Source organism: Bombus affinis, chromosome 5, assembly GCF_024516045.1.
Source record: "Bombus affinis isolate iyBomAffi1 chromosome 5, iyBomAffi1.2, whole genome shotgun sequence".
NCBI classification, from domain to species: domain Eukaryota; kingdom Metazoa; phylum Arthropoda; class Insecta; order Hymenoptera; family Apidae; genus Bombus; species Bombus affinis.
The window spans coordinates 14,453,635-14,480,078 of NC_066348.1; the positions used below are offsets into that span (position 1 = coordinate 14,453,635).

General features: G+C 38.4%; 1 protein-coding gene across 11 annotated transcripts in view; it reads left to right on the top strand.

The window, feature by feature from the left end:
* LOC126915945 (uncharacterized) overlaps positions 1 to 26,444 on the top strand; it is a 350,506-nt gene that overhangs the window by 294,513 nt on the left and 29,549 nt on the right. For 7 of the 11 annotated variants that reach the window (XR_007710387.1, XR_007710388.1, XM_050721168.1 and 4 more), the window contains one exon: positions 4,158 to 4,178. Coding sequence is in view for 9 of the 11 variants with exons in the window: in XM_050721168.1 (XP_050577125.1) it covers positions 4,158 to 4,178 (21 nt within the window). In the remaining 2 variants the exon portion in view is untranslated. Of the gene's footprint in view, positions 1 to 4,157; positions 4,179 to 25,988; positions 26,137 to 26,444 lie in introns of all 11 variants that reach the window. The other 4 variants (XM_050721167.1, XM_050721162.1, XM_050721163.1 and 1 more) reach the window with 1 other exon arrangement.

The window sequence follows — 26,444 nt, forward strand, 5'->3', positions numbered from 1 at the left end:
AAACGATACACGTTGTGGGAAACGTTGGCGGTTCCAACGCGGCGCGCAGGATCGACATCGAAATGAACGCTGAGAGAAACGCGAGAGTGCGTGCAATAGGAATCCGTGAACATACTGTTAAGATGACATAGCGACTGAACATAGAATCGTGGTAAAATATATAGTCGCTTGATCTAGTCACATTTTCTCTGTCACTTTGAACGTAATTTTATTTTATTTTATTTTATTTTATTTTTTTTTTTTTAATTGAAAAATATCTTAATATCTCAATTCGACTTTATGTCAAATGTTTCCTTGGAACATTAGAAATTCTTGTTGTTCTTTTCAAATGAGAGTAAAATTGAAATATAAAATGTCGAGGATCGTAGAGGTGTCATAAGTGTTTGCTAATACGTGTGTGTTTTTGACAAAATGTAATTTGGTTAGAAAATTACTGGTAGAAAGACTGAGGATGATTTGTCGAATATAACTCTACAATAGAAATCGAAGGTATTGAAACAAAAATATTAGCATTAATATCGAAGATACTAAAAATTTATTCTCCACGTTTCATTGACTAATAAAGATAAATGGATTGAAATTGTGAAATTTGATGAATATCGAACGAAGCAGGACAAGTACCCTTACATTACCTTCGAAGCTTTCAATATAAAAATACGAAGCTTCTTATCATATATAAAAAAGCACATTCTACTGATTACACAGGATCGAATATTTCCGACTGAAAATTCTTTTCAATAGAGTCAAGCGAAGTAGTTTCGAGTCGTTTCCTCTTCGAATCGAAACGGAGCTCTTTCCCGTTCGCCTTAGAGAAACATACTTTCCTTAGAAGCGATGGAACGAAACCGAATGTGAGAATCGCTCGAATCGAGAAAGCAAACTGTGCCAAGAGCATCTTCTTGATTCGAGTGCACGAGTTTAACAGCGAATACTTATATTATCTTCTTGTAGAATACAGAATGGAACGAACAATGATACTTGGAATTTGTATTCGAGATTTGCATTTAGTTAGGTCGGATAAGAGAATAGACAGAGGTAAAATCAAACTAGATTACCTTTTGCAAATGACCTTCTTCGAAGGTTTCTTTCTACGTAATATTGTCGACCGATTGCTTAGAGAGAAAGGACAGAATTATTAGCGTTTTATTTATTGTTCTGTCAAGGGAATAAATATCAAAATTCTAAAGTTTCGAAGTTTCAAAGGCTGACAGTTCCAAAATTTTCAAGACAGAAAATCTCAGAGGTATCAAGTTTCAAAATTTCAAAGAACCAAATATTTAAATCCTCGAAGATTCAAAATTCCACAGCTTGGAAATTTTGTAGAAGTCGATATTTCAAACATTTCGCCTTCAAAAACTTCGACGAAAACGAAATTTTCTGCCCCAAAATACAGCATCTTTGAGCGATAACCTTCGACACTTGTCAGTTAGTTGTCAGTGATAACCCGCGAATATTTCGTTCGTCATAGCGCAACGATTGTTTATCAAGGAAAAAAAAAATTGAGATTTAAATTAGAAGAAGATATGCAGATAATTTTTTGTACAGTAGCTAGCGTGTCCGTAACTGAGGCGTTCGTGGGTCATCCGCGGTTGAAACATAGCTGTTCTAGACACGGGTTAAGGTTGAACGAATAATTCGCCACCTTCCGTTTCGCTTCACCGGAGATACAGCCATCTGGCACGCGATCCTACGATTCATTCTTCCGAGCGACGTCCGCTCGTCAATGATGGCCATCCTGAGCTGAAATCGCGAATCATTACGTGCACGTGAATTATCGTTCCTTAATAACGAGTTTATGCCGCTTCGAAGCTTTTACATTCGTGATTTCAATCGGTTGAAGATGATTCAAGATGAAATGCTGATGGATTTATACAAAATTAAAGGTTTCTTCGGGTTTTCCTGCATCCATTATATTCTTTCTAGGTTATCTTAATCTTTGTAAGCTTTGAAAAAATCTAAAATAGTTCTCGAATGCTTATCAACGTCTCTACTATGTTATACAGTCAATTTGTCCAATCAAATATTCGAAACTTTTTCAGTAGAATATTTTACGATGAAATTTCACTTAAATCGTCGGTAAGTCGATCGATTCACAGAGAATCGATTAGATATAATCGCACGATATATATATGTCGGAGATGGAGAGACACCGGAGCCTTCCGTTGAAACCGGGGAAAAACCCCTAATATTGTAGTTTGGATTTCACCATAGCCGTAGTTAAACAATCACCGTCCTTCAGCCCGATTGTAATTGCCTGCAATCTATGAGAATGAGTTTAGGTTCGAGGTGACAACCAGTCACCGAACGTAGCCGCGGTTAAGGGACGAACGTTTTTCTAACAAAGTCATGAAAAAGTCTATAGCCCTTCATAAAAAGAAATAGTTGTAATGGCACTTGACAGTAAGCATACTAACGGTTTCTGTCTTATGGCTCGTCATAAGCAGACCCTATTCTATGGGTAGGTCGATTGCCGGTTGTCGAGACATATTCGCAAAACATCGACCCGTCATAAACCTTAAACCTTGATTAACGAAAATAGGCAAACAGTCTTTTCCGTGAAGGACACTTCCAAAGACTGACTAATTAACAACAACGGCAATTTCCCTCACTCTCTGAACGAAGACTTGTCTCAACGAATATAAAAGACCTTGTGTCGCTAGAGAGTGGAGCAGTTTTTCCTAGACAGTGTCATCGTGAGAGCTTCGAGTACGATTTCATCGACTAAGATATCATTTCGATAGAGTGCTTACTTCGCGGGCTAACTGAGAGTACCACCTAGGCGTTGCCTGCGAGTAAAGAATAAAAGAGTCCCGTGGACTGCGGATTCGTTTCGAACCTAAGGTCATTATCACTCGTGCTACAAGTGCCCAATCCTGTTAATGAGTCTGTGCTAATAAACTCTCCATCGTATCACGGCTATGGCCAACCCTAATGAAAATTCATTAAACGCTCATCTCATTAATCCTGACTTCACTCCGACATATATATATAATGCCAGCTTCCAATTTGAAAATTAAAATTCAATTTCTAAAATTCAATTTCTAAAATCCAATCGAAATCAGAATTAAGTAAAATATACTTGCAGTATTGAACAAATAAAAAATTGACGAACATTCTCTTTATTTCTCTATAGGTTTCGAAATGAATCATTATCTACGCGGAATGTAGTAAATTAAACACTCGATTCATTGAAAATTGAAAACAATTCGCCGGCAATTTTTGCCCATTCGCGTCACTCGAATCTATATCGGGATTTTTGATGGATTTTTACGAACCATGGAAAAATGAGCAGGCAAATGTTCGCCAGTAACGTAAGCAACGTCGAATGGGCGCTCGTTTTTATTTGAAATTCCATTATCGGTTCGGTGAAGGGCCGATGCAATCCGAATTACAAATGCCGATCGAAATTGCCCGGTGAAATACGATGTTTCGCGTAATTTATCCCGAACCCTCTGTTCCCGCGTAACGATAAATCCTGGTTCGTTCGCGTATTCATGAAAAAGCCAGTCGTCACACGTGTAATATACATGAACATCCTAGTTTTATCCTAGAACGTTATCCTTTCGCCTTTTGTGAAGCGTCTGACAGCAAATTCGACGCGAAGCTTTTCTATAGAACTATTACAATGGAGAGATATTATAATATTGGCTAGAAACATAATACTAAAACGTTATGATGGAAACATAGTCTCTTTGTTTTTATCATACAGATAAGGAAAACCGTCATCTCTGATATATAAATGGAAAAGTAATTTCAACGCTACGATAGAAACGTTATTACACATAGAAAGATTGAAACATCGTAATAATAAAATGGGGACGTATTAAAAATTAAATTTGTCATGTTAATTTAAAAATTGATAACATACGAAAAATAATTGTTTTTTAATTTAAATTGTACATTTAATTGTATCTTTTATATATTAAATTTTTAACGTAGAAGATTGTGTATAAGAGCGTAGCGTAATGAAATATTAAGATTTTTTTCTTAAAGACGTGTGGTCTGTGTCCACCTCGCCGTTAAAAATTTTCCCGCACCATTAAAACCAAAAACACAGATACTTACACCTTTTCTCTCTTTCAAACGTTTCCAAACCAACGAATCGGCAAAATGGTACCACGCTAACGTGAACCGTGTGTATGTGCTTTGTGTTTCAGTATGCGTACAGTGGCCAGAGGGTAGGTGCTTCCACGACGTGCCGGAATCGGCACTGCTGAATCTCTACTTCGAGATCCGTGAGAATTGCCACGGGTTTTCCTGAAGGCGATGCCAAGAAAAAGGCAGCGACAGTGATCACGGCCGAATGAAACAGAGACGTTCAACGAAACTCATCGTCGCCGAGCTACGACCGTGCTCGAAGTATCGCGACAGACAGTGAAAACCTAAAAAAAGTTTCACAATTTTCGTTTGTTTCTTCCCCAACAGCCGCCAACACACCACGACCAAGCCAACATAAAAAAAAAAAACAAATCAAAAGTAGAACAAAAGAAAGACAGAAAAAGACAGCCACGAGAGTATCTAGGGAGAGACTGGTTCGCTCTCAAGGGAGAGAACAGTCTGATTATCTCCACGATTCACGATAGCTCTTTTATACTGCTACTATATTTTTTTCTTATTTTTTTTTTTTTTTTCGATCGCATTTTTTCTCCCATAAACTTCGCTGAATAAAAATCAGCGAGCGTTGTCTCTTGAAACACGATTCTACGTGTCACAGAGACCAGTTAGAGGAGAGGGAAAAAACGAATCATTTAAAGTTTCATGAACGAACTTTACAAGTTTTAAGATTAGACGAGACATTTTAAGGTGAAGATAATGTAGACTCGACTCGTTCAAGACACGAAATATCGCGTGAAAACGATACTTTCTTTCGTTTTCTCGCGTCCCACAGGTCTAGCACTGACCCTTAGATGGTCCTCGCGAAAAACGGCTCCGTTTTTACTGTCCCCCCCACGCTCTGTCTGACCCTCTTTTTTAGGGTTCTCGATGATTCCAGCAGAACCAAGGTGGGTGTACAGACTTTATTTAACTACAACTAATTGCTCGTCGTTCAACCAGCTCGCGAACTACTGTCTTATATACTCTTACCTATCGAAGTATATATTTTATCTCAATTTTTTTTCTTTTTTTTTTCTGGTTAATTTTAATCTTTTCTATCTTCTCACTCGTCTTCCCCCACCCTTGTGTACGAGGGAGAGCTCGTGCTCAATATACCAGGACCCCGATCCTACGTCTTTTTCTCTTACACACACATACACACATGTAAAACAAACATGGAAGTGTTTGTTGGAACGTGAAAGGAGCAGTCCGTGATCTTTCCCCGAGCCAGCGGTAGAAAAGTTACGGGAAATCTTTAAGAAGAAGAAAAATTACGCTTGATACGAACGCCCCTCTGACATTCATTAACTCTAGTTTCCAATGTTTTCAAGATTTCTCTTGTATCCTTAGCTTCTCGCTCAATTTTTTACACGTCGAATCTCTTTTATATCCTACGATCTTTTCTTCTATTGTCTTTCGAACGTTTCTTTTTAAAGAAATCCTAATATTTTACTGTTCTCACGTTCACTACCAGGTGTAATTTTTGTTCATTATCGTCTCGAACGTAAATCTCGCATATTCTTTCGATAGATAAGTGAGAGAAAATTTGAAAATGACCACGTGGGTAGCATCTATCGGTCAGTGGTAGATCGACCCGAGACAGAGCGAGCCTCTGCCTTTCCTGGATCGACGGATCGATGATTCCTAATCGCGAAAACCGATTTCATATCTCGAAGGAAACTTGAGCGAACATAAATACCGTAAAATACCACTAGGTTCTATCGAGCCTACGTAAGTAAGCGAGAAAGGATCGATGTTCCTCTCGAATCGGGAAGAACGATCGATCCTTGAGCTCTCGAGATTCAAGCGACGTCCTTGACGATTTGCTTTTTTGCTCTCGCTGACGTTTCCACGCGACCATTTTTCGCGAGTTTTCGATTAGATCGTAAGGTTAGCGTTAGTCACGGAACTACAGGGTATACGAAAGTATGTATTTTTACGACATTCCAACGATCGGAGAAGCGTTTACTTGTTTCAGCGTTAGCGTAACGTTTGTACTTTAGCTGTTTCATCCGGCTTCTTTCGACATAAATCGATACAGGGTATTATTTCTAGTGATCGTAAGAGAGTTACCTTTTATAGCGTTTTCAAAGTGTCTGTTTAAGGGCAAACTATTACTTTAGTAACGATACATTCCGTATATTGATTATAATGATCGTCAACGTGCTGTTTAAGGTTTCATGAATCACTTCTTAGCTTTGTATTGTTTAGGGAAAAAGAATTCGTCGACGATCTGGATGGCCTTAATGAGTTCCTAATCGTTAATAATTCAACTTTTTATATTCTTCTACTTTATAACGAAGCCAACAATGATACGATAATGAGAAGAAGAAGATTAACGCTGGAGCTATCGGTCTTGTTACAACGAAGCATTTCAAATTTATCCTTTTATATCCATCGAAAATACGCAGGTGCCTTTGACAAAATTAATTTTATATTTTACTCGGACCGAAATATAATTTCCACGCTACTTCGTTTCTGTCGTATCATTTTAACGAAGTATCCTCATAATGTTTAGAAATACGAAGAGACATTGTACGAAAATTGTATGGCACAAAGAGGATCCATAGCATCGTAACGTGTCAGGAATAATCTTTTTCTACATGAACCGTTCTCCGATATTTTCACAGTCACATTTACTTTTTCTAAATTGAACTGTATACTTTTTACACGCCAAGCGTTAAATATTCTCTAACTACTAAACTGTAGTGACGAAATAGAAGTTGAGACTTCTCTGTTAAAGACAAGCTGGCTACAGTTAGAGACTAATAATATACACGAAGAACGCGTCAAATATTTGAAATACACAAATTACACGAAACATCTGTATAAAATATTTAGGCACACGTCGAAGACCGGTAGCGTTAGCATGGAATTGTCACAAAGGATACAGCTATAAGCCAAAGGTTTCACGATAGAATCCCATCGATAGAACGAAGCAGCTCAGCCAGACAGTTGCAAAGTAAACTCCATTCCAGTGATCCAGAACAGTCAGATCGACCAATTCTCTTTCAGGATTCAAAGCACGTTGGCTTTCTCGCGTTCGTGACTTCAGGTGTTTCGCACCTAAGAGGGAAAACGGTATTACTCTCGAGACGAATTTCCAAACGGTGCTCGACGAATCGAAATACGCTCATGACACATTCCCATTGTAACAAATTGGAAAGGTAAAGTGGTGCATCAACGCGCGTCCCTTTGAAACGTTTCACTGTCGTCGGCTTCCATTCGAAAAATATAAAAGCATGCGCCACTTTAACGTTTCCGAGATGTCGATTCGATGGAAAAATGGTACTAGTAACCGTAGTAGTGGATGGAATTGAAGCGTAAAAAACGATCGGAAAAAAAAAGGGAAGAAGACATCGATGGGGTTGGAGACTATGGAGAAGTCACAATAGAGGGCACGCAACGAAGAGAGAAAAGAGAAGAGGGAAGCGACACGATAAGAAAACGGTACAATGTTATACTGGAGGAGACAGGGAATCGAATTAAACGCCGTGACGCCTCGATCGATTCGCTTCTAAGTAGTACGAGTTGACAGGACTTGCTAGTTTCGCGGAAACTTGATTTCGATGTTTCTTGCCTCGATGTGTACGAGTGTCTCGACGAGTGTTTCCAACGATGCACAGGATAAAATAATTACAATGGGATATCGGAACCTTGATAATGAATGATAAAAGAGACTGGAGATTAAACTTGTAGAACTTGACCTCTTCGCTTGTAATATCGAGCAACGTTCGTGGCGATGATTATAATTTCGATTTAATTGTATTTATGATAGGATGTGGTTCGAAATTTAACTTTACCATTAAAACGTTATAGTGTTATTTGAACTTTAATTTTCATACGTTGTAACGATGTACGTAATCCAAAATACTGATGTTATATGTAAGTTTTATTTATTTACGAAGTTTTAGTTTCGACTTTAGTTTCATTAATAAACGTAGCTTAGTGACGATAACATTTTAATATTTTGGGTCTGACGTAATGCTTGCCATTAATACATAATTACATTATGTATTAATTACATTATGTATACATTGCCATTAATGTTATACGCATATAAGAAGAAACTGTCAAAAGCAAGAGTAAGAATTAAGGGAAATAGCGAGGAATATTAGAACAATTGGTTCTGTGTCACCAATTAATCAGATTTTTTCCATTTCTCTGCTCTTTTTATTATCAAGGTTCCAATGGACAGATCACTCGCGCGGTTTAAGGAAAGAATGCAGTTACTGTTCGTCGGAAAGCGAGTGATTCAATGTGTTTTCTGGCCAGGCAATAAAGAAGGAGTTTTCTACTTTATCAAAAGTAACACCGAGAATTCTCACTGTCCATCTCGAACTTCGATTACGTGGCATGCATCGTTCGTATCCCTTGCAAAATCTTTTATCTTTATTTTTCATCCCCTTAGTTTGATTATAGCCTTTTCTCTCTTTCGTTTTGCTCGAACCTCGCCATTCGAGCGTCATATTCTTTTCTTTTGTCTCCTTTGATTCATCTTTATTTATCTTCTTTTATATCTCTTCCCGAGTACTTTTTGTGTGTTCTGTGCTCTTCCTGTTTTCCTCGTGAAACTTTCTGACAATCCTTTAATCCTTCGGATTTCTATTTATTTTTCTTATCTAGTTTAATCGTGTTTGTTAAAACAGGGGAGAAAGATCGAATGATTTTTTGAAACATCCGCTTTATCCATCTGTGTTCAACGATCCTGGAAATTCTGTTTCCTTCGGGAAGTATATATCGATATTAATCGATGATGTTCCAAGAGTTACAAAGTTTATGCGTATTTAAGATTCTCTTCGTTGTAGAAGCGAAGCGTTAGGTCACAAAAGCGCAAAGCAGAGTTCGAAGGAATGCATGCAGTAGGCTTTTTTTGGTCTTGATTAGTGGCGTCTAGCTTTCAGTGAGTAACACTGCGACAAGAATCCCGAACTCGATCGTAACCCGGTAGATATTGGGATATTTATCGAGCGATAGATCTTATACCAAAGCGTAGAAAGGGAAAACTTTAGGTTTTAAATTTCTATTCCAAATTTGACAAAAAGAAATTCTAGACTCGCGAAGGAGACATCATAAATTTGGAAAAAGGCATATTAGAATATTTAGAAATATTTAGAAATTTCCTAATTTCTTAAAAACTGTAAAAGGACAAATATCGAGACTTGAAAATTTATTATTTTCGCAGAAAGTTAGGAATATTGTAAAGATTGATATATCGAAAAAAGTATATATAAAACAAGGATAAAGAAAATTAAAAAATGACAATAGTTAAAAAAAAAATACCTGTGCACAACGAGTTTGAATGGTGCTATCGCTCGATAAAGTTCCTTTAAAGCTTGTTCGACACGCTCGACAACCGTATCCAGAAGCCCCGTCACCGTTTGCATGCCACGTGTACCACCTTTCTTCACACACGTAAAGCATTTTTAAAGGTCGTTGCAAAACCGTGTCTCTCTGCCGTGTTCTCACGTTCTCTCTGTGTCGTTCCCTGCTCTCTGTCGGCTCTTACGATTCACTTGCTACTGCGCGCCACGATCGTTGTTGCTGCACATCGTTGATGTGCACGTGCCATCCAGGAAGAAAGAGACGGACAAGGAACCAGACATCCGAAGAAACAAGCGAAACGGCGATGTCTCGTCTACGAGTTGGTAGCTTTGTGCATTGCAGAAGTCGCGGTTTTCCATGATGCTCGATATGTAGTTGTTGAATATTCGAAGCTTCCGAGATATCGAGATACCACGGCGGAAGAACATTCGGGGAAATGTACCGCGTATTATAAAAGAATGTTTCAGCTCAATTTGAAATTTTAGTGCGCGATATGTTTGAAGGAAATTGTGAAATTCTCAATTTAGGAACTTTGCAAAATTTCCTAAATTAACGAATACTGAAAGTCTAGCGATTCTAAGAATTCCTATTGGCATTAAAAAATGAAGCACGGTATTTCGACATCTCGAGGTTGCTATACTGAACCTTAATATAAATTTATCATAAACGCACAAAGCTACCCTCGAAGAGGAATCGCTCGCTCGAACATCCAAGCTGAAAAGGCAAAAGGTCAAGAGCACTGAAAAATAGCTCGTAGGCTCGGAACATGACTTCTGCAGGATGTCAAGAAAAATGGAGGATAACTATCGAAACTTCTCAAGCAGAGTGGACGAACAATAAGTTTCCACTAACAATAAGAGGCAATCGAGAAAATCTAAAGAGGAGAATCGAGGCAGAATCGTATAGAAAAAAGATTTCACATTGACAATGCGATATAAAGGACAAATATATGTATATATAATACACACATATAACAATCGTGAACATGGGTCAAGATGTGGTAGTAAAGAAGAACAAGAAGAAGAACAAGAAGAAAGGATGACGAACTTTTGTGAGGATCAGATGGCCACCACCTTATGTGTTCCTCCCATGGCCTGAAATGGATAGTCGAAGAGCAGCGGACGCCAAAACGCGAAGAGAAGGAAGGAGAAAGGTCGGGATTATTTCTTAGTGTCGAATGCCAAACAAATTTTTTAAACAGAAACAATATATATATATACGAGTCTCGCCTGTGCTAGCTTTTAGTCTCTAGGGTTTCCTCTGTCCGGTGGTAAAAGCATGAGGTATTCTCGTACGTAATAATTCGTATGATTTGATTAATTTTTAGCGTAACGATTACTACATTAACCCATCGCTCTGTGCCTACCTTAAACAGTCCTCGTACTCTTTTTATACCAATTTCTCTGTCAAACCGATTTATTCCTTTTCTCTTCTTCCCCGTCTTTACATCCAGAAGAACCTTGGCTGTTTAATTCCTATTTTTTGTACTCGATTAATCGATTAATCCGGCCGAATCGCGGCTCACACCGCTCGCAAACACCACCAGTCTCTAAAAGCACTCTCTCTCGTTTTTGTTTCACCACGTATCATACATTTCTTCCTTTTTTCCTTTTTTTTTTTTTTTTTTTTTTTCTTTTCAATGTATAACCGGCTGCAAGCAAATATCTCGAGTTCATATCCCGTAACACTTACGTTTGGCGCATCAGTGTTGGCCCTTTGCGCGGAAACGTTGGATGATCATGGACACTCTGGTTTTTCTTTTTTTTTTTTTTTTTGTTGTAGTAGATTGTGCCAAGTAGTTTTTGCGGGGCCTCTTCGATAGTGGACTGACTCGCAGAGAATGGAGAGTTTTTTTTAGTAATTAGAATACTTTTGGGGGTGATTGATGCACAGCATACATTTTTTGGATTCTTTCTTTTCCTGTGTTGATTAACGTATAGTTTCGAGGTGGTAGTGTATATAGATAGTTAGAACGATGTTAGTCGCTTCTTATATTTAACGTAGCATGATAAATTAACCAGCGTCTGTGGGATATTTTAGAAATAGAAAATGTTGAGAGACCAAGAAAGAAATTCCAAAATTCGAAAATTGATCCTGTAAATTCTACACCTTAAATTCTTTAACATTTTAACGATAAAATATAGAGTGTCCAAAATCCATCCATCGAATACCATAGAAACGATCAATCTGTAAGAAAAAGATCATACGATAACGTGTAGTTAAATGTCTCTCAAGCCAGCACTGTTCCGCCATTACGTTCGTTGAGAATCGATATCGAGCTATTGGTCGAATCGTTTAACCGATTGCTACGTATTAATATCGACCACTATGGTTAAACAATAGTCGTATTAACGATCACCACTTTGACGGTGCTCGTCACTGGCTCCTATACACTTATTATTAATCGACCCTCCATTGTCCTATCTTTCCTCTTACACTGTCTCATCCCACCTGTTCCATATCCATCCACGAAACCATAAAATTAACCCATCTTTCGTACTTCATACGTATATGTATATGTATATATAGCTATACATATATATATACATACATTACATATATATATAGATTTTTCAAATTGTTACTATTACATATATATAATAATCACGGTAATGCGCCACATATTCACTGGTTGATGACTGTCTCGTTGACAAAGGCCCGTACCTTGCCTGTGGTTGTGCTTGGTTGTGGTTGGAAAGCGGTTTTGGGAGAGAATTTTTTACTTGCTTCTTTTTTTAATAATTATTACCTTTTTTAATTTGCACGTCTCATGTCGTGGCCTTGGCTTGCCTTCATATGAGATTCACCTGTGAATACATTATATATATATTATTATATATATACCGTACATATATCTATATTGAATATACGTAACGATAACGCGTATGTATTCGTTTGCACGTCATTCTATGAAACTACGTCTCAATTAATTAGAAGATAAAACTGTAATATATATATATACAGGAAAAAAGAAGAACAGGATCTTTATCTTCTTTCTCTTGTCTTACGAATCGTTTTTCAAAAGAAAATTATAAACACTGTGTATACGGATACATGCGACTATACCTTATTATTATATTATAATTTCACGTGTTATGGTACGTCCGTCCTGGCAGTCGTACAGATTACTATACATATATATATATATATATTTTGCACCTACGTACACGTACGAGAGCTGAGTAGTGTGGATTGCGGAAACGATCTTAACGTTTCCTAGTGTATCTTACACGTACGTTTTTCTTTCTTTCTTTCTTTCTCTATATTTATTTTTTTTTTTTTTCATTTAATTCTTCACTCTCTGTTTCATTTTACATATTATTTATTCCCTTAGTTTTCTGGTCTTGTTTGTTCTCTTCGTTATTTCTTCTCGCCTTTCTCTCTTTCTATTCGCAGCTTGTTATCCGACGTCATTCGCGTTTTTAACAGTTATTCGCGTTCAGATGATCTTTATTCTGTTTCTTTTCTTTTCTTTTTTCGTGAACGAAGGAAAGAAAAAATGTGAAACGAAAGGGTGAAAGAGGGAGAGACGGTAATGCAAGTTGTACTGGCTAATTGCTCGCGTTTTTGAAAGGCATCCGCGAAAAAGAACGTAACGAAGGGGGGAAGGGACAAAAAAGCATGCCGTCTACCAGAGAACGCTTTCTTTTATTCGTTCTTGTTACTACTTTCGTTCGTTTTATTTTTTTTTTTTTTCGTCTCTTTTCTCTTATCAGAGAACGTAACGTTATCTTCTTTTCAATTAGCGTCTCTCGCTGTGTTCTCATCCGTCCCTCTTATAACAGTAATATCCTCTCGGATTCTGACGCCGGTTTTTATTTCTTTTCTTTTCTTTTTCTTCTTTTTCCTTCCGAGATGAGCTGCCATGGCGGCACGGTTTGATAATATCTTTCGTTTATACTTGTTCCTTTTTTCATACTTCCCTTTTACTTTATTTAAATTTCTTCCCTGCGTTTCAAGTTATTCTCATCTATTTAATATTCTACTGATCGTTTATGATATATGTACTTCTCGCTATTTTCGTTATTTTCTTTTTTTTTATGTTCATTCTTTTCTTCATTCTCTTATTTTATTTTTATTTCTTTGGAACTGTTGTTATTGATTAATGTTATTGGATCGTGGCACGGTGTGTTAGTTGGCGAGAGACATGACAGTAATTTTTTGGCCGGGCGAAGGTTGCTGCATGCTCGACAAGTGCCGCCTTTGATTTAGTGGTAACTAATTAATTCTCGTATCGCATCGTTCAGACAAGACCGCCTCGGTCACGCCGCTCGCTGTTTCTTTTCTAACACGATTATTTCTATAATCGATTCCTTGACAATCAGTCGGCTGAATTTGTCAAAGTACTATTTCTAAGTGAGCTTAGTTTCTTCAATGACAAATTTTTCCAATATCTTTCATACGATAAACTCGCCTGTTGAAAATATCTCAGACAAAGGTAGCACGTAGTATACAGAGTATACTGTTTAGATTTCGTTTCCTTAGTCGTATCTGAATATTCGCCATCCAGTAATCGATTGTAGCAAAATCGTAAACGTAGAATCGAAAAGTCACTGAATCACCGAATCAAAATCGAAACAAAATAAGATTGGTTTTCTATTCGGAACGGAGTAACATCCAGAGTATAGCTGTCGCCATAAAAGTCGACCAAAATTTACACACGCGAATCCATAGAAATTTTGTCCAATCGAAATCCATAGAAAATTGAAGATACGAAAATCCTTCGACACCCGAGACAAATAACTCTCGAGTTCCGCAAGACCAAAGATGCCTTCGGTGTAGTAAAAAACGCGAGCTTCGTTGCCGTTCGCGGTATCTTTCTTTTCTTTTTGTTTTTCCAGCAGACACGAGTACATCTATACGTATACATATATATTTATAACGTTCACCTTACTTACTGATTGTTTCGCCTGGCATTCACTAATTAGTCTCAGTGCGTAGCCTTAATTAGTTACCGCTGAGCGTGCAAGCACCGCCAGCAATTAGTAGTCACCCCTCGAAGGGGTGCGCTTTTTTGAAAGCTCGACAGATAATCCTCTGCTCCTTGGAACAAGCAGAAAAGGGAAAAGAGAAACGACGTTCGTATTTCCTTCTTTCTCATTACATTTTTGTTTCATTCCTTTATTTATATTTGTCTCTTCTTATTTTATTCTTCGTTGCTCTTTTTTTGTTTGTTTCACGAGAAACAATATTACGCTTTTAACGCGTAGACGATTCTTCCGAAGAGAAAACGTCGATTCCTTCTGTTCTTCCTTTTTGTTTCTTTCTCACGGTTTCGTTAGGTCGAATGAAAGATAACCGGAGAATCGCGTGGTCCGTATAAACGGCGAAGGAACGGGATTATTAGCTGCAATGATGCCTCGCAGGAACAGTGTTTTTCTTTCCGGATCGATCGGAGCGCGTTGCGTTTAGTCTACGAACCGTGGGATCTTCGCGAGCTATCGAGATAAACGATGGATGTTAAAGGTAAAATAATCGTAGCGAAGTGGATAAAGTTATTCTTTGATTAATAGAAAAAGAACGTGGAGAAATAGACGGTGGGAAACCGTTGACTTTGAAAACGTGCGAAACGATCAGGTTCAAATATTTCGGAAGTAAAGTTCGTGATAGAGTAGACAATTTTGTGGTATGACTGACTCGTCGTTAACTATTTTCTTTATTTTTCGTTGATTTAGTTTAGCAAATTGACCGATTGATTTTAACTAGATGGAAAGAAAAATTCGACGAGGATAAAGTTTCAAACTTTCTGAAATAATCAGCTCAAAAAACTAATTGCCTCTCTCTCTCTCTCTCTCTCTCTCTCTTTCTCTGATGCTTACATTAGCATTTTATTAATTCTATTTAGAGCGTAGGGCAGAGTTTCAAAATTTATGCAACTCCAAAGCAAAGTTTACTCGCGATAAAAAAAATTTTCTTTCATCTTTTTAATATTTGTTTAACGCTAGAACTACTAAGATCCATCGAAACTGTTATTTTTTCAAATTACTAAAAAAATACGGGCGCTTTTAACAAAACGAATGCCGAATTTCTAGCGAGATAACGACATGATCGTAACACGTCTATCTGTTTTCGCAATCGAATTTTCATTACAATTCTCTTTACATAGTACATCTGGGAATATTTTTAAAAGTTGACATCTACCGTTAACCTTATCGTATTATAAATTCCATCTATAGAGCGGACAAAGAGAAAAATCATAATGACGATAAGATAATAAGTATTACGAGTCGTGCAATAATCAGGCAACCGATATAACCAAGAACCGAGCAAAGAACAGAAAAACAATATCCTCTTCTTTTGTATTGTATAATCGTACACGTGTAAGGAAACACATTATACATATTCGCAAGAACAAAGCACGGTACGTGGAGTATCGCGATCGATCGAATTAAACGCGAGAACGATATCGTTTTGTGTAGCATTCGAGCCACTGGGAACTGCTTTTATACATTTTCTCGATAGATAATCGTTCAGTAGGTAGTTCGTTTCATCCGTTATTTTTTTTTTCCATTTGAGAAACGTACGGAACATCGGTAGAGAAGCTCACTTTTTTTTCATACTAATCTCTGCATCTACTATTTATTTTTTTGCGTAATTACTCACATTGCTCGGAGTGCAGTACCTACTATGTCTATTGTACCGTTCGTTTGTGTCTTTGTTTCTTTTTTTTTTCTTCTCTTCTTTTCTTTCCGTTCTGTTGAATGGCTTTCGTACGAAGATCATTATATGATATTATTATTATCGTTATTAATGATTATGATTGTTATTTCTGGAACGAATCGTTTCTTAGTGCATGAATTATGGATCGATGAAAGAACTGTGACGAGGCCCGGACCAGTTTTTTTTCGAAATTGCGAGTTTTTCGAATATTTATCTGTGTAGCGACATCGTTGTATACTAATTGTTATATCCAGCAGAGAATGCATTTTGTTACCGCTTCAGGAACACGTGTTGGTTGCTCGAAGAGCAACGAACTTCCGATTTTTCGCACCTTGGAATTTAAATAGAGTTCATCCTCCTTGTCCGCTGACCTCGAACGATCCAGCGTTCAAAGATGCGAAAGATTCCGATCCTGACAACAAGATAGCCTCTGCTACTGTTTCCAAGCGTTTATCAGGCAAAGTTAACCGTTTGAGGACTCGTTGAAAAGTCGAGTCTCGATTCGATGAAATTTTCTAAGGCCGAACTAATTTGTTACCGCGTTAAACTGCGATCTCTCCTTTCCGCCGAGTTCACTTTCTTTGACACAAATTTCATTCGTTCGTCGAAGCTAAACGAGCACTTTGCACCTAAACTTTTGCTCATTACCGACTTCCCTTTGACGAACTTCGATTTTCGATTTCCGACAATGCGCTTGATTTTAGCCGCGCATAGCTTCTAAATATTTGACAGTGATATTTAGCTTTCGCAACTGCTACAGAGAAATATGTCAATTCATTCAAATTACAATGCTATTACAATGAAATTTTAAATCTGTGTTTATCTATTAGGCGTATAAATTAATTTAACGTCCTTAGATGATTGAATGATTTTTCTGATCTACAGTGAGTTTTAAAAAATGAACAATGACACGTTGCTGTTTGTATAGCGAAACGACGCGTTTCAAACTAGTGGTGGTTCACGGGTCAACAAGTAATTAGCTTTAAGAGATTAAGAGTCCAAGCGACGAATTAATTCGTTTATTCGTTTTTCTCGGTTCAAAACAGGTTAAAATATGCTTGAAAGCAAAGACGGCTGAGGTAAAGGAACTCGGAATCTTTCGCGATAACCCAGCCAGCTTCTTCCCCTTTGAAACCATCCCTATTCGACACTGAAAACTGACCAAAAGAAGATTGGTCCAGTGATTTTTCCTGGTCGAGAGATGGACAAACCCGCTCTCCTATTCATGAAAGATCAAAATTGCCAGGTCATCCGACGATTACCGTTAGTCGAGTCCTGAGAACGTTGACGTTATCACGCATAATTGGCAAAGAGGAGTAGCGAGTAATCTACACACACCTAATCACTGTTGCTTTACTCGTGGCTCATGCGACTGTGGTTCTCTAGTGCATTTGACTTTTCGCCCCCGGGGCTGTGTTCCGCGTCTGCCTCGATGTGTGTACTCTATTTTCGCTCTACTTCTCTTGTCACCCTTTCCATCCCTCTATTCACCATTCCTTTCTCTGCTGTCGCACCTTTTGCGAATCATCGTCGCGAGTCGTAACTATTCCCTTCTATCGACTCGATTAATTACAAGATTATTTTTCTCGATTTTTTTATTCTTGCTGTCGATGAAATTTTTAGGATATTAGGTCGCTCTTAGAAGTAACGAGTTGAGAAATTTTTAGCCAGTTTTAAATTAATTACGTTTGTCGAGGCTACCAGTTCTCGGAATTTTTCGTATATTTTTCCTTTTTTTTTTTTTTTTTTTTTTTAGGATCGCTCTGGAATTTTTATCGCGAAAAATTCGATGAAATGTTTATGGAGGATGCAGTTTATTGAGACAAGCGATTCTTGGAAAATTCTTTGGAATTTTACTTGCAGGAGGTGCGGTGAATCTACTCATCTATATGTATAGGATACGTTTGTTAGAAGCAAAGGGTCTTGGAAAATCTCTTTGGAATTTTGATCGCGATGGATTTAGCGAAATTTACGTAAATATCTTTGATCCAAGAAAGATATCATATCGGTCGATTTTTATCGAGGAATCTTTAGATTCGTTAGATTCTTTCTATCTGTATAATTTTGAAAGAGCGTTTCTATTATCTTCCATGAATCTTCAAAAATTCATCCTTCGAACGAAGAGCCAGCGGTTGTCAGAAGAAATCGAGTCGTGAATTTAATCTGAACGCGATTTTAAAGAGATCATTCAGCAGGTAATTCGGTTGATCGGCACATTCGACCTTTGCGAACGCATTAATCTCTTGGCTGCGAATTCGCCTTCCTCGTCTCTAATTCAATCTCGCTTAACGATCCTCACGTGACGTTCCTTTTCTCTTGGAAATCACATTGTCATCCTGTCTCTCGAACGATTTGTCGATGGAAAACTGTAAATCAGGCAGCCAGGTGAAATCTAAAGTTTCGTCTAAGCGAGTTTCTATTCCGTGTTTCAATCGTGCTAAGACCTTTCGATCTTTCACGTTCCAATCTTGCATTCGTTTTAATTGAAAGAAGGATTTTTAGCGTTTCAACCCTTCCAAGACTAACGAGATCAACTAGCCAGATTGAAGATGTTCGAAGAATTACTTTCGAGGAAGATAACTGAGTTGTTATAATTTTTTCGACAGCGCTGGGACCTATGGAACGTTCGGAAGATGACAGAAACGATAAAAAGTATGTTGACTTTAGAAAGTTTAGAGATTCGGTGAGGAACGAGCCAGAGAATGGTTTCTCCATTGGGATCATTTGCTGTATAAAAATCCTTTGTACGGTTAGTCGGTGATTTTGCGGCGGAAGTGTCGAGAAAGACGAATTGTTTTCTTTTCACCATGGAATTCTTCGCTATACGGATACGTTCGCGGGAGCTTTCGAAAGAAAATTGCTACAATAGGAGAGAGAAATTCGAGCTGGTTCGCCTCTCTGTTGTATCGACTTATTGCCTTTCTTCGCGCGGAAACTCTCCAGGCAGCGAAAAAAGGAGTTGATGGAACGAATTGAAGGACAAAGAGGTGAATCGTGCGCGGCAAAGAAAAACGGATGCTGCAGAATAAACGGCGGTGCGATGAAATAATATTTGGCGCTGGGATAGATGAGAAGTATTAAGAGATTAAAGGATGTAACCGTGAGACCGTGAGTAGAGTAAAATTAAACGAGAAATTGCGACGTAGCAGGCAAAGAAGCGAAAAATGGTAAAAAAAGACTATCGCACAGAATTTCAATATTTTTTAATAGAATAAAATACATAAAGACGTAAGAGGATAAAAGGGAAGATCGTATATTACAAGCGAAAATATATTCTAAAGACGGATACATCGTGAAAACGATGAGAAACCATTACACAGAATTTTTAGCATTTTATTTTTAATATAAAACCGAAAGGAAATGGAAAATTGTATATTATTAGCCGGCAAAATGAATTTAAAAGGGAACGAAACGACGCAGCTAATGAAAAAGTGTTGCACAGAATTTTCGCTATTTTTTAGTACGAAATATATCTAGACATGCGGGAACAGAATTGAACGCGACAAGGAATAACAGCGAATGTGAATATAAAAAGGAAACAGAAATTGGTATTATAGGTTACTGCGCAGAGTGCAAGCGAGAATTCCCTTGGTCGGAAACGCAAAGAGGGAAAGTGTGTCCGAAAGCGCGAGTGCCGTCTTACGAAAATAAAAACCAAGACGTTCGTGGGAGAATCGATGGGAAAAATTGAGAGTGAAATCCAAGGGACTTCGCTCGACAAAGAGACGAACTGAAGAAAAAGACGAAGACACCGGAAGCGTGTAGGCAGGCACGCGTAAAATCGATCAAGAGGGAAACGTAGAATGAACTTCAATCTCGAAACAAAGACACAGAATAGCGAATCTCTTAGGAACTACCCTTATAAAAAAAAAAAAAAAGTGGAAGGGGAGGAAAGAGAAGAGACGATCGGAGAAGGAACATGGAAGATTGAAACGAATTCTAGACAGAAGGAGACGGCGGAGTTTCTCGAGAGGAGATGCGCGCGAGGGAAAAAAGATGTCGAGAGGGATGAAAACAGAAAAGAAGAGGGTGGAAAGAAAAGACAGAGAAAGAGGGAGAGTGGAGAGACGTAGATCCAGGGGTGGATGCTGGCAGCGGCGTTTATTGATCGCTCGCAGCAACCCTGCCAGCACAGCCACCCCTCCTGCGACCCCATCGTCGGGCCACCCTCTCCTCTCACCATTCCGAAGCTTCTGCAGCGCGCGAAAGCCTCAAAGCTGCTGCACCAACCCTGCAGAATAGAATTCAATCGTATTAATTACTCACAGCCTCATGGACCGACGATGACTCCCGATGTACGCAAACCCCTATGCGCCAACTCCCATTGATCCGCGACGCTGCGGAGCTACGGCTTTTCATCGATTCAAGGTTACGCCAACACACGCTCGTCGCTTCCGCACCGCATCTACGATCGTGTTGAATGATCTTTTGTGAGAAAATTTTGCGATTCTACATGGTAATGTTGGTGGATTTTTTCTGTTTTTTTTCCTTTTTTTTTGAGAATTTTGTGAAGAAGCAAAGGGGATGTTAAATGGTTCGACGAGGGGATGATTTATGTTGGACGAGGAATGGCGAGGAAATGTGAACTGTATAAATACGTGTGCGATGGTAGAGGTTGGCTATCGTTTGGACTCGTTGCTGATTCTTTGGAATTATTCGAACTGGCAATATTTGGATAATCTTTTTGGATATTCGCTTCTGCCAAGTGAATTGTATAAATATTTGGGCGATAGAAATTGGCTGAGAAGTTGGTTCGAATTTGTTGGAAATTCTTTAGGATTCGTTGAAATAGAGGGTGGCTGGGGTGTTATGAGAAATAGGAATTGCACAAATATTCGTGTGACGGTAGAAATTGCCTGTTGTTTGAATTCGTTGAACATTCTTATTCGAAATAGAGGCGATTCGAGCGTTGTGCAATGGATGGCTAGGGAATAGGAATTGTACAAATTGAACATTCTTCCCAAATTCTCGAAATCGTTTAAATAGTTCTTCGTACTTGATAGATTTCGACGAAGGAAAAAGAAAATAAAAGATTCGTTTTAAACGATCGACTTTTATGAGCCGTATCGATACCCTAAAAACGCATATTTCATCAATTAATGAGCAACTAGAGTGAATTATCGTCCCGAAATGGATATAACCGGTGAATAACAAAATGATTGATATTATTCATTATTCAAAGATACATCTTGCCATCCTACATCGATTTTACGGGAGGATTTTCCTTGTAATTCATTGGTGAACCGCAAGGGGGTTGGGTTTTCCTGCACGTCCAGGGAATTCGTTGTCGCCCAGCTCGTTAATCGTCGCCGATTCAAATGAATCTAATAACAAATTGAACGCGCTAGTTATTTGCATAATTAATTACGACTGAATTCGGTGGCTGTTAATTATTCAACGTAATCGCGAATGACTGGCGACGCACGTGGCTGCCAACCAACGGCAGAAATTTCATTGATTCTCCGTCTGGGCGCGTTTCATTTGTCCGCTTAATAATTCAAAAGAAACGCTTCTGGCGCTCGTCCCGTGTCGCGTTCGTGGTCTGGCAAATATTGCGAAAAAATGCTCGAAGGTTGCTTTAAAGGGGAGATGTCGTCTCTCAAAAATTAACTTCTACCGTACAGATTTTCTCGCGGGTATTTACGATAATTTCTATAGTTCAATAATCAACGATTGAATAATAACATGATATGAATCAATATCCTATAATTGTATAGATTATTTCGAGTACAATTTCTCGTCCCAAAAACTTCGGTTCTTCTGGAATTTGAATATCTTCTGTATAAATATTCTCGTAAAAATGTATAATTGTCCGTGATCGGATAATAACGTGATATAATTCGATACTCTATAATCGGATAGTGCGATTATTACGGTTTATACGTTTCTAGAAAATGTCTAGTTCCTGACGAAAAGAGAAAAGATACTTGTGTCATAATTTGCATTACCTTTATCGAACGATCGTACGAAACGTACCGATTCTCCGCGTCGAATCGGCGATTCAATCATATTAATTACTGCGGTGGTACTCGAGGCGTGGCTGCAGGAAGCCCACTTGACGAGCTCGCTGCCGGTGCTCCCTAGGGAATTTATAGGCAAGAATGTTCCAGGGGAAACGAGAATTGGAAATTTCATCGAAAGGAGAGAGGGAGAAATCCTACGACGCGAATAAACCCCGTTACAATGCGTGAAATAGCCTGCAGCTCTCTTATCGAATCTTATTGCTCATTGAAGATCAAGAATCAATGGACACGTGTCAATTGAATATTAAATACGTTCGCGATTTTCATTTCTAATAATAATTTCATTTTTATAATTTCTAGTTAAATTATATCGTGTATCGCGTAACGCATAGCTGTTAAATTTCAAGCGATGCTAACAATTTCTATTCATCGTAATTGCTGTTTTATTTTCTCTCGTTTAAACCGCATTGTACATGAAGAATCTTGTATTTGATTTCAACGATACAAACGAAGAAACATCGAATCGCAATGGGCGTGCAATTACGCGAACGTTGACAGAGAACTGAGCAGAAAAGAAAGAGAAACAATAATCGAGGGTTTTCATCGCGAGTCGTGTCAGTCGGATTGACGAGGAGTCGATAAATAAACGCAGTCCTAATTAGCAGTTCAATCGTATTCGCGGATAAATAGGCGGCGTATTGTTGCGCGAGTAAATCAACGTCGACGGGAGGCCGAGTTAATTAATAATACATTGTCTCGGTTCGCCGAACGAGTATCGTTATGGGAATACGGAATTTTAATTAAAAAACTCTCGAGAGACCGTGTAAGTTCGTCCTTCGTACAATAAAAAACGGAACGAACGATGTACAATATTATTACGTACGAAATTATCGAGAAGCTGCAACGAAAAAATTAGAAAAATGTTACCGATAGTACGAAGGAAACTTTGCGTTAGGTTGGAAGTTCTAGCCGATTGGAAAATCGATAGAAACACGTAAATAGAAGTTTTTGGACGTTTGTCGTAAAACAGGAACAGAGAGAAACATCGATTTCTCTGCAATGAAAATTGAATGCTCGCTACCGTTGCGATTTCTCATAGTTCGCTATAGTTTTAGACTGCTCTTGTTCCAGCGGGGAAACTTGATTTCTGACAACCGCGACATCCAATACTGTTAGGTTCGTGCACATTAAATATGTACCTTCCTTTCGAATCGAAGAGCGAGTATGTATCTCGAAAATATCGTATAGTTAAAGCTATTTCTACGTGATTCACTGTATTTTAACAGCGACTAGTTTCATTATTTTACATTTGCAAGAATTATCCTTGCTAGAATTAAAAAATTAATTAAAACGAAGCTACTTACGGTCACTTTCCAAATAGTTCGCGTTTCGGAAAATTGTCCAGATGAGGTAGAACATTGTTTCAACGTTTTTGAAATTCTCAATTTGTTTCTAACAACTTTCATAATACCTCCTGTTTAGATCTAAATTTATAGAAAAAGTCACGACACGAACATTGTGTATTCTTCATGATGTTGCTCGTTTATGGTTCCTCCTAATTGGCAAATATTTTGAAAATGTAAGAAAAAGAATCGTGATGTACGATTTGGAGTAAAGGAAGAAGAATCGCGTTTCTAAAATACTAAGGAAAGATTGTGGAAATTTATAAGCTTCGGAAAAATTTCGGAAATTCCTTGTAATAAACGTTTTCTCGCTAAATACTCGAGAACATAGAGTCACGGAAGGCACGCGAAAACGATGGTACAATATACAGAGGAAAGAATGATAGTGGTCCGGCAGAAAATTCGTAATTAAACGAGAATACCTGGAATTTAATAAATCCATATCGAAACGTTGTTCCTAACGAATCGCAACTGCCGGTTGCAAAACGCAGACCGCAGTGACGCGGAGATCTGCATGAAATTTGAATACGCGGTTCCGCGATGGTGTTAATCTGTTCCGATATTTGATTATGCCGTTTCTCGCGTTACCCACGCTTCTGTAATTCGCCTGGACGATTCGTGGGGACGGTGTTGAATTCCTTTTGTCGGTGAAACCCCCTTTCTCGCGGCCATTCTGCAATTCGACGATAACGATATCGTGTGTAGTCACTATCGTTCAAGCTCATAACTCAATCGTAGGAATCGCAGAAAGGTTAAATTCTTCCTGATAACTTAACTGGAATTTATTAGAATTTTTCTCCTCTGTTATTAGTAATCTCGGTTTAGGTAAGAAATATTGCGGGCAATTCTACGTTGCTCACGAGCCAGGATTGATTCAGAGCTTAAATATATCTTTAAGAAAAGAAAAATATTTTGCATCATTGTATCAGTTTCTTGTATTCGATATCAGCTTGTCTTCCATATCAGCTTATCTTCCATATCATTGCTACTTCCTGATTTAGGTGAAAGATGATTAGCGTCGATAAAGTTCTGTTTTATTGTAATTGTTAGGAGATTAGGTCGATTAGGATAAGAAAATAAGGGAGAGATAAGGTGGAATTTACTTAAATTTCCTACAGAAACAGTTCTTCGAATCGGCGTGACTCGCTGAATTGATGTTTTCGTTAAATTTATCGTTGATTTCATCGGGGGAAAAATAAAGAAAACGATCGATCTCGTGTGATCGGAATGGAATTATAAAATAGGATCGAAGAGGTTCGTCAGTCGAATTATTTTCTCGCGAAATGAGGAGGAAACAAAAGACAGAAGGATGAGACGAGAAGAAGCAAATATAAATTAAAAAAGAAATAATTTTCTAATAGAAACATACTCGCTAACTGACACCGAGAATGCCATAATTGTAAAACTGCAAATGTCAATTAATTCATCAGATCGCGTGTTTGTTGTCCGTGGAGGTCGCGCTGGGTATCGAAGGTTATCGATCATTCGACCAAACATTTCCAAAATGGTATTTCCGTGTCACGGACAATAATACGCGCATTAATGAAACAGAGAGATACTTTAACGACAAGCTGCCATTTTCAAGCCCTAATCGGCACCGTGGATCCAACTTTCCAATAAACTCCTAATAAAACAGGGAACACCCTGAAACATTAATGCAGATACTCAGAATATCGAGCCAGAAATGTACCACAGGTATGAACATAATCCCAAGCAATAACCAATCAGACGTATTAAATTGTTCCGGAAACGCCCTACCAATCAATATATATTATCGTCGACGTCCAATTACTATGCTCCCTCTATAACAAATCACATGCACTGTAATACAGGGAGTAGTCAGTTCAAACTCGAATCGACATAATTAACGCTAAATCATCTATAGAATAATATATTCTTAATAATAATAAATTATGAACCAATAATAGATTATCGATTACACTTCTATATTACACGTGTATATGCTCATGTATACCGTATATACCCAAGTATCGCGAGTTATACCGACTCGTAAAAGTATTCGAGCACTTACCATAGAAAACTCTCATGTTCGTGTTGTATGTGTTACATAAAGCATTTTGAAATTTCATTAACACTGCGATAAAATACTATTGCTGCGATTATATTGAAACCAATCTGACAGTGTATAAAGAAATCGTCAGATATCTATCGGACACGTACGTTTAGTAAAAGAATCAGTATACAGCATGCATCTGATCTCAGTCATCTTAAATGTATAAACGTTAAATATACATTTTCAGATTTATTTCAAACATTGCCAATACGATCTTACCAATGAAATTTCAAAATCTTTGTATATAAGATGTGTTGGTGAAAAACGTTTACAAGTGATCGAATACTTTCGCCAGCCTGTGTATAAATGGTACTTTTGTCTGACTTTTGAAGGCAATTTAACGGGCAAGTTTAAGAAAAACAAAGATCCACAGTGGCAAATAGGGATTGATCGGGACGTGATGTAGCCTATAATCGCGAGAGTAATGGTACGACGATGCAACGAACTAACAGTTTCTGACAAAAACAGGATACAGGTTGCCGGCCATGCCGTGGAGCTGGCTTGGAGCGGCGGCGCCATCGGCAGCTGCAGCTGCAGCAGTCGCCGCAGCCGCGGTGACCCCATCCCCTGCAGCTGCACCGCTCGTCCTTGCACCCAGGGCGGCGGCGAGACGAAGGTACAGAGAGACTTCTAATAATCCAGCCCGGAAGCGACGCGAGATTCAACGAAACCACACACCAGCACGTCACTTATTCCCCGACGTTCCATCCTTTTCTTATTCTTTGTTCCGCTAACCCGGTTTCTCCATCGTCACGATTCCTCGGCTTCGGAATTTTCAGAAACGCGCCGATGTCAAGGGGAACGAGCGTCTCTTTTGTCGTCGTCTGATCGATGCCACCGGTACAGCAAACTTCGGACGTTATTATCGTCGCGATGACGAGCCGAAGCAAGATCGACAGATCTCGAACGAGCATTTCGCGATGG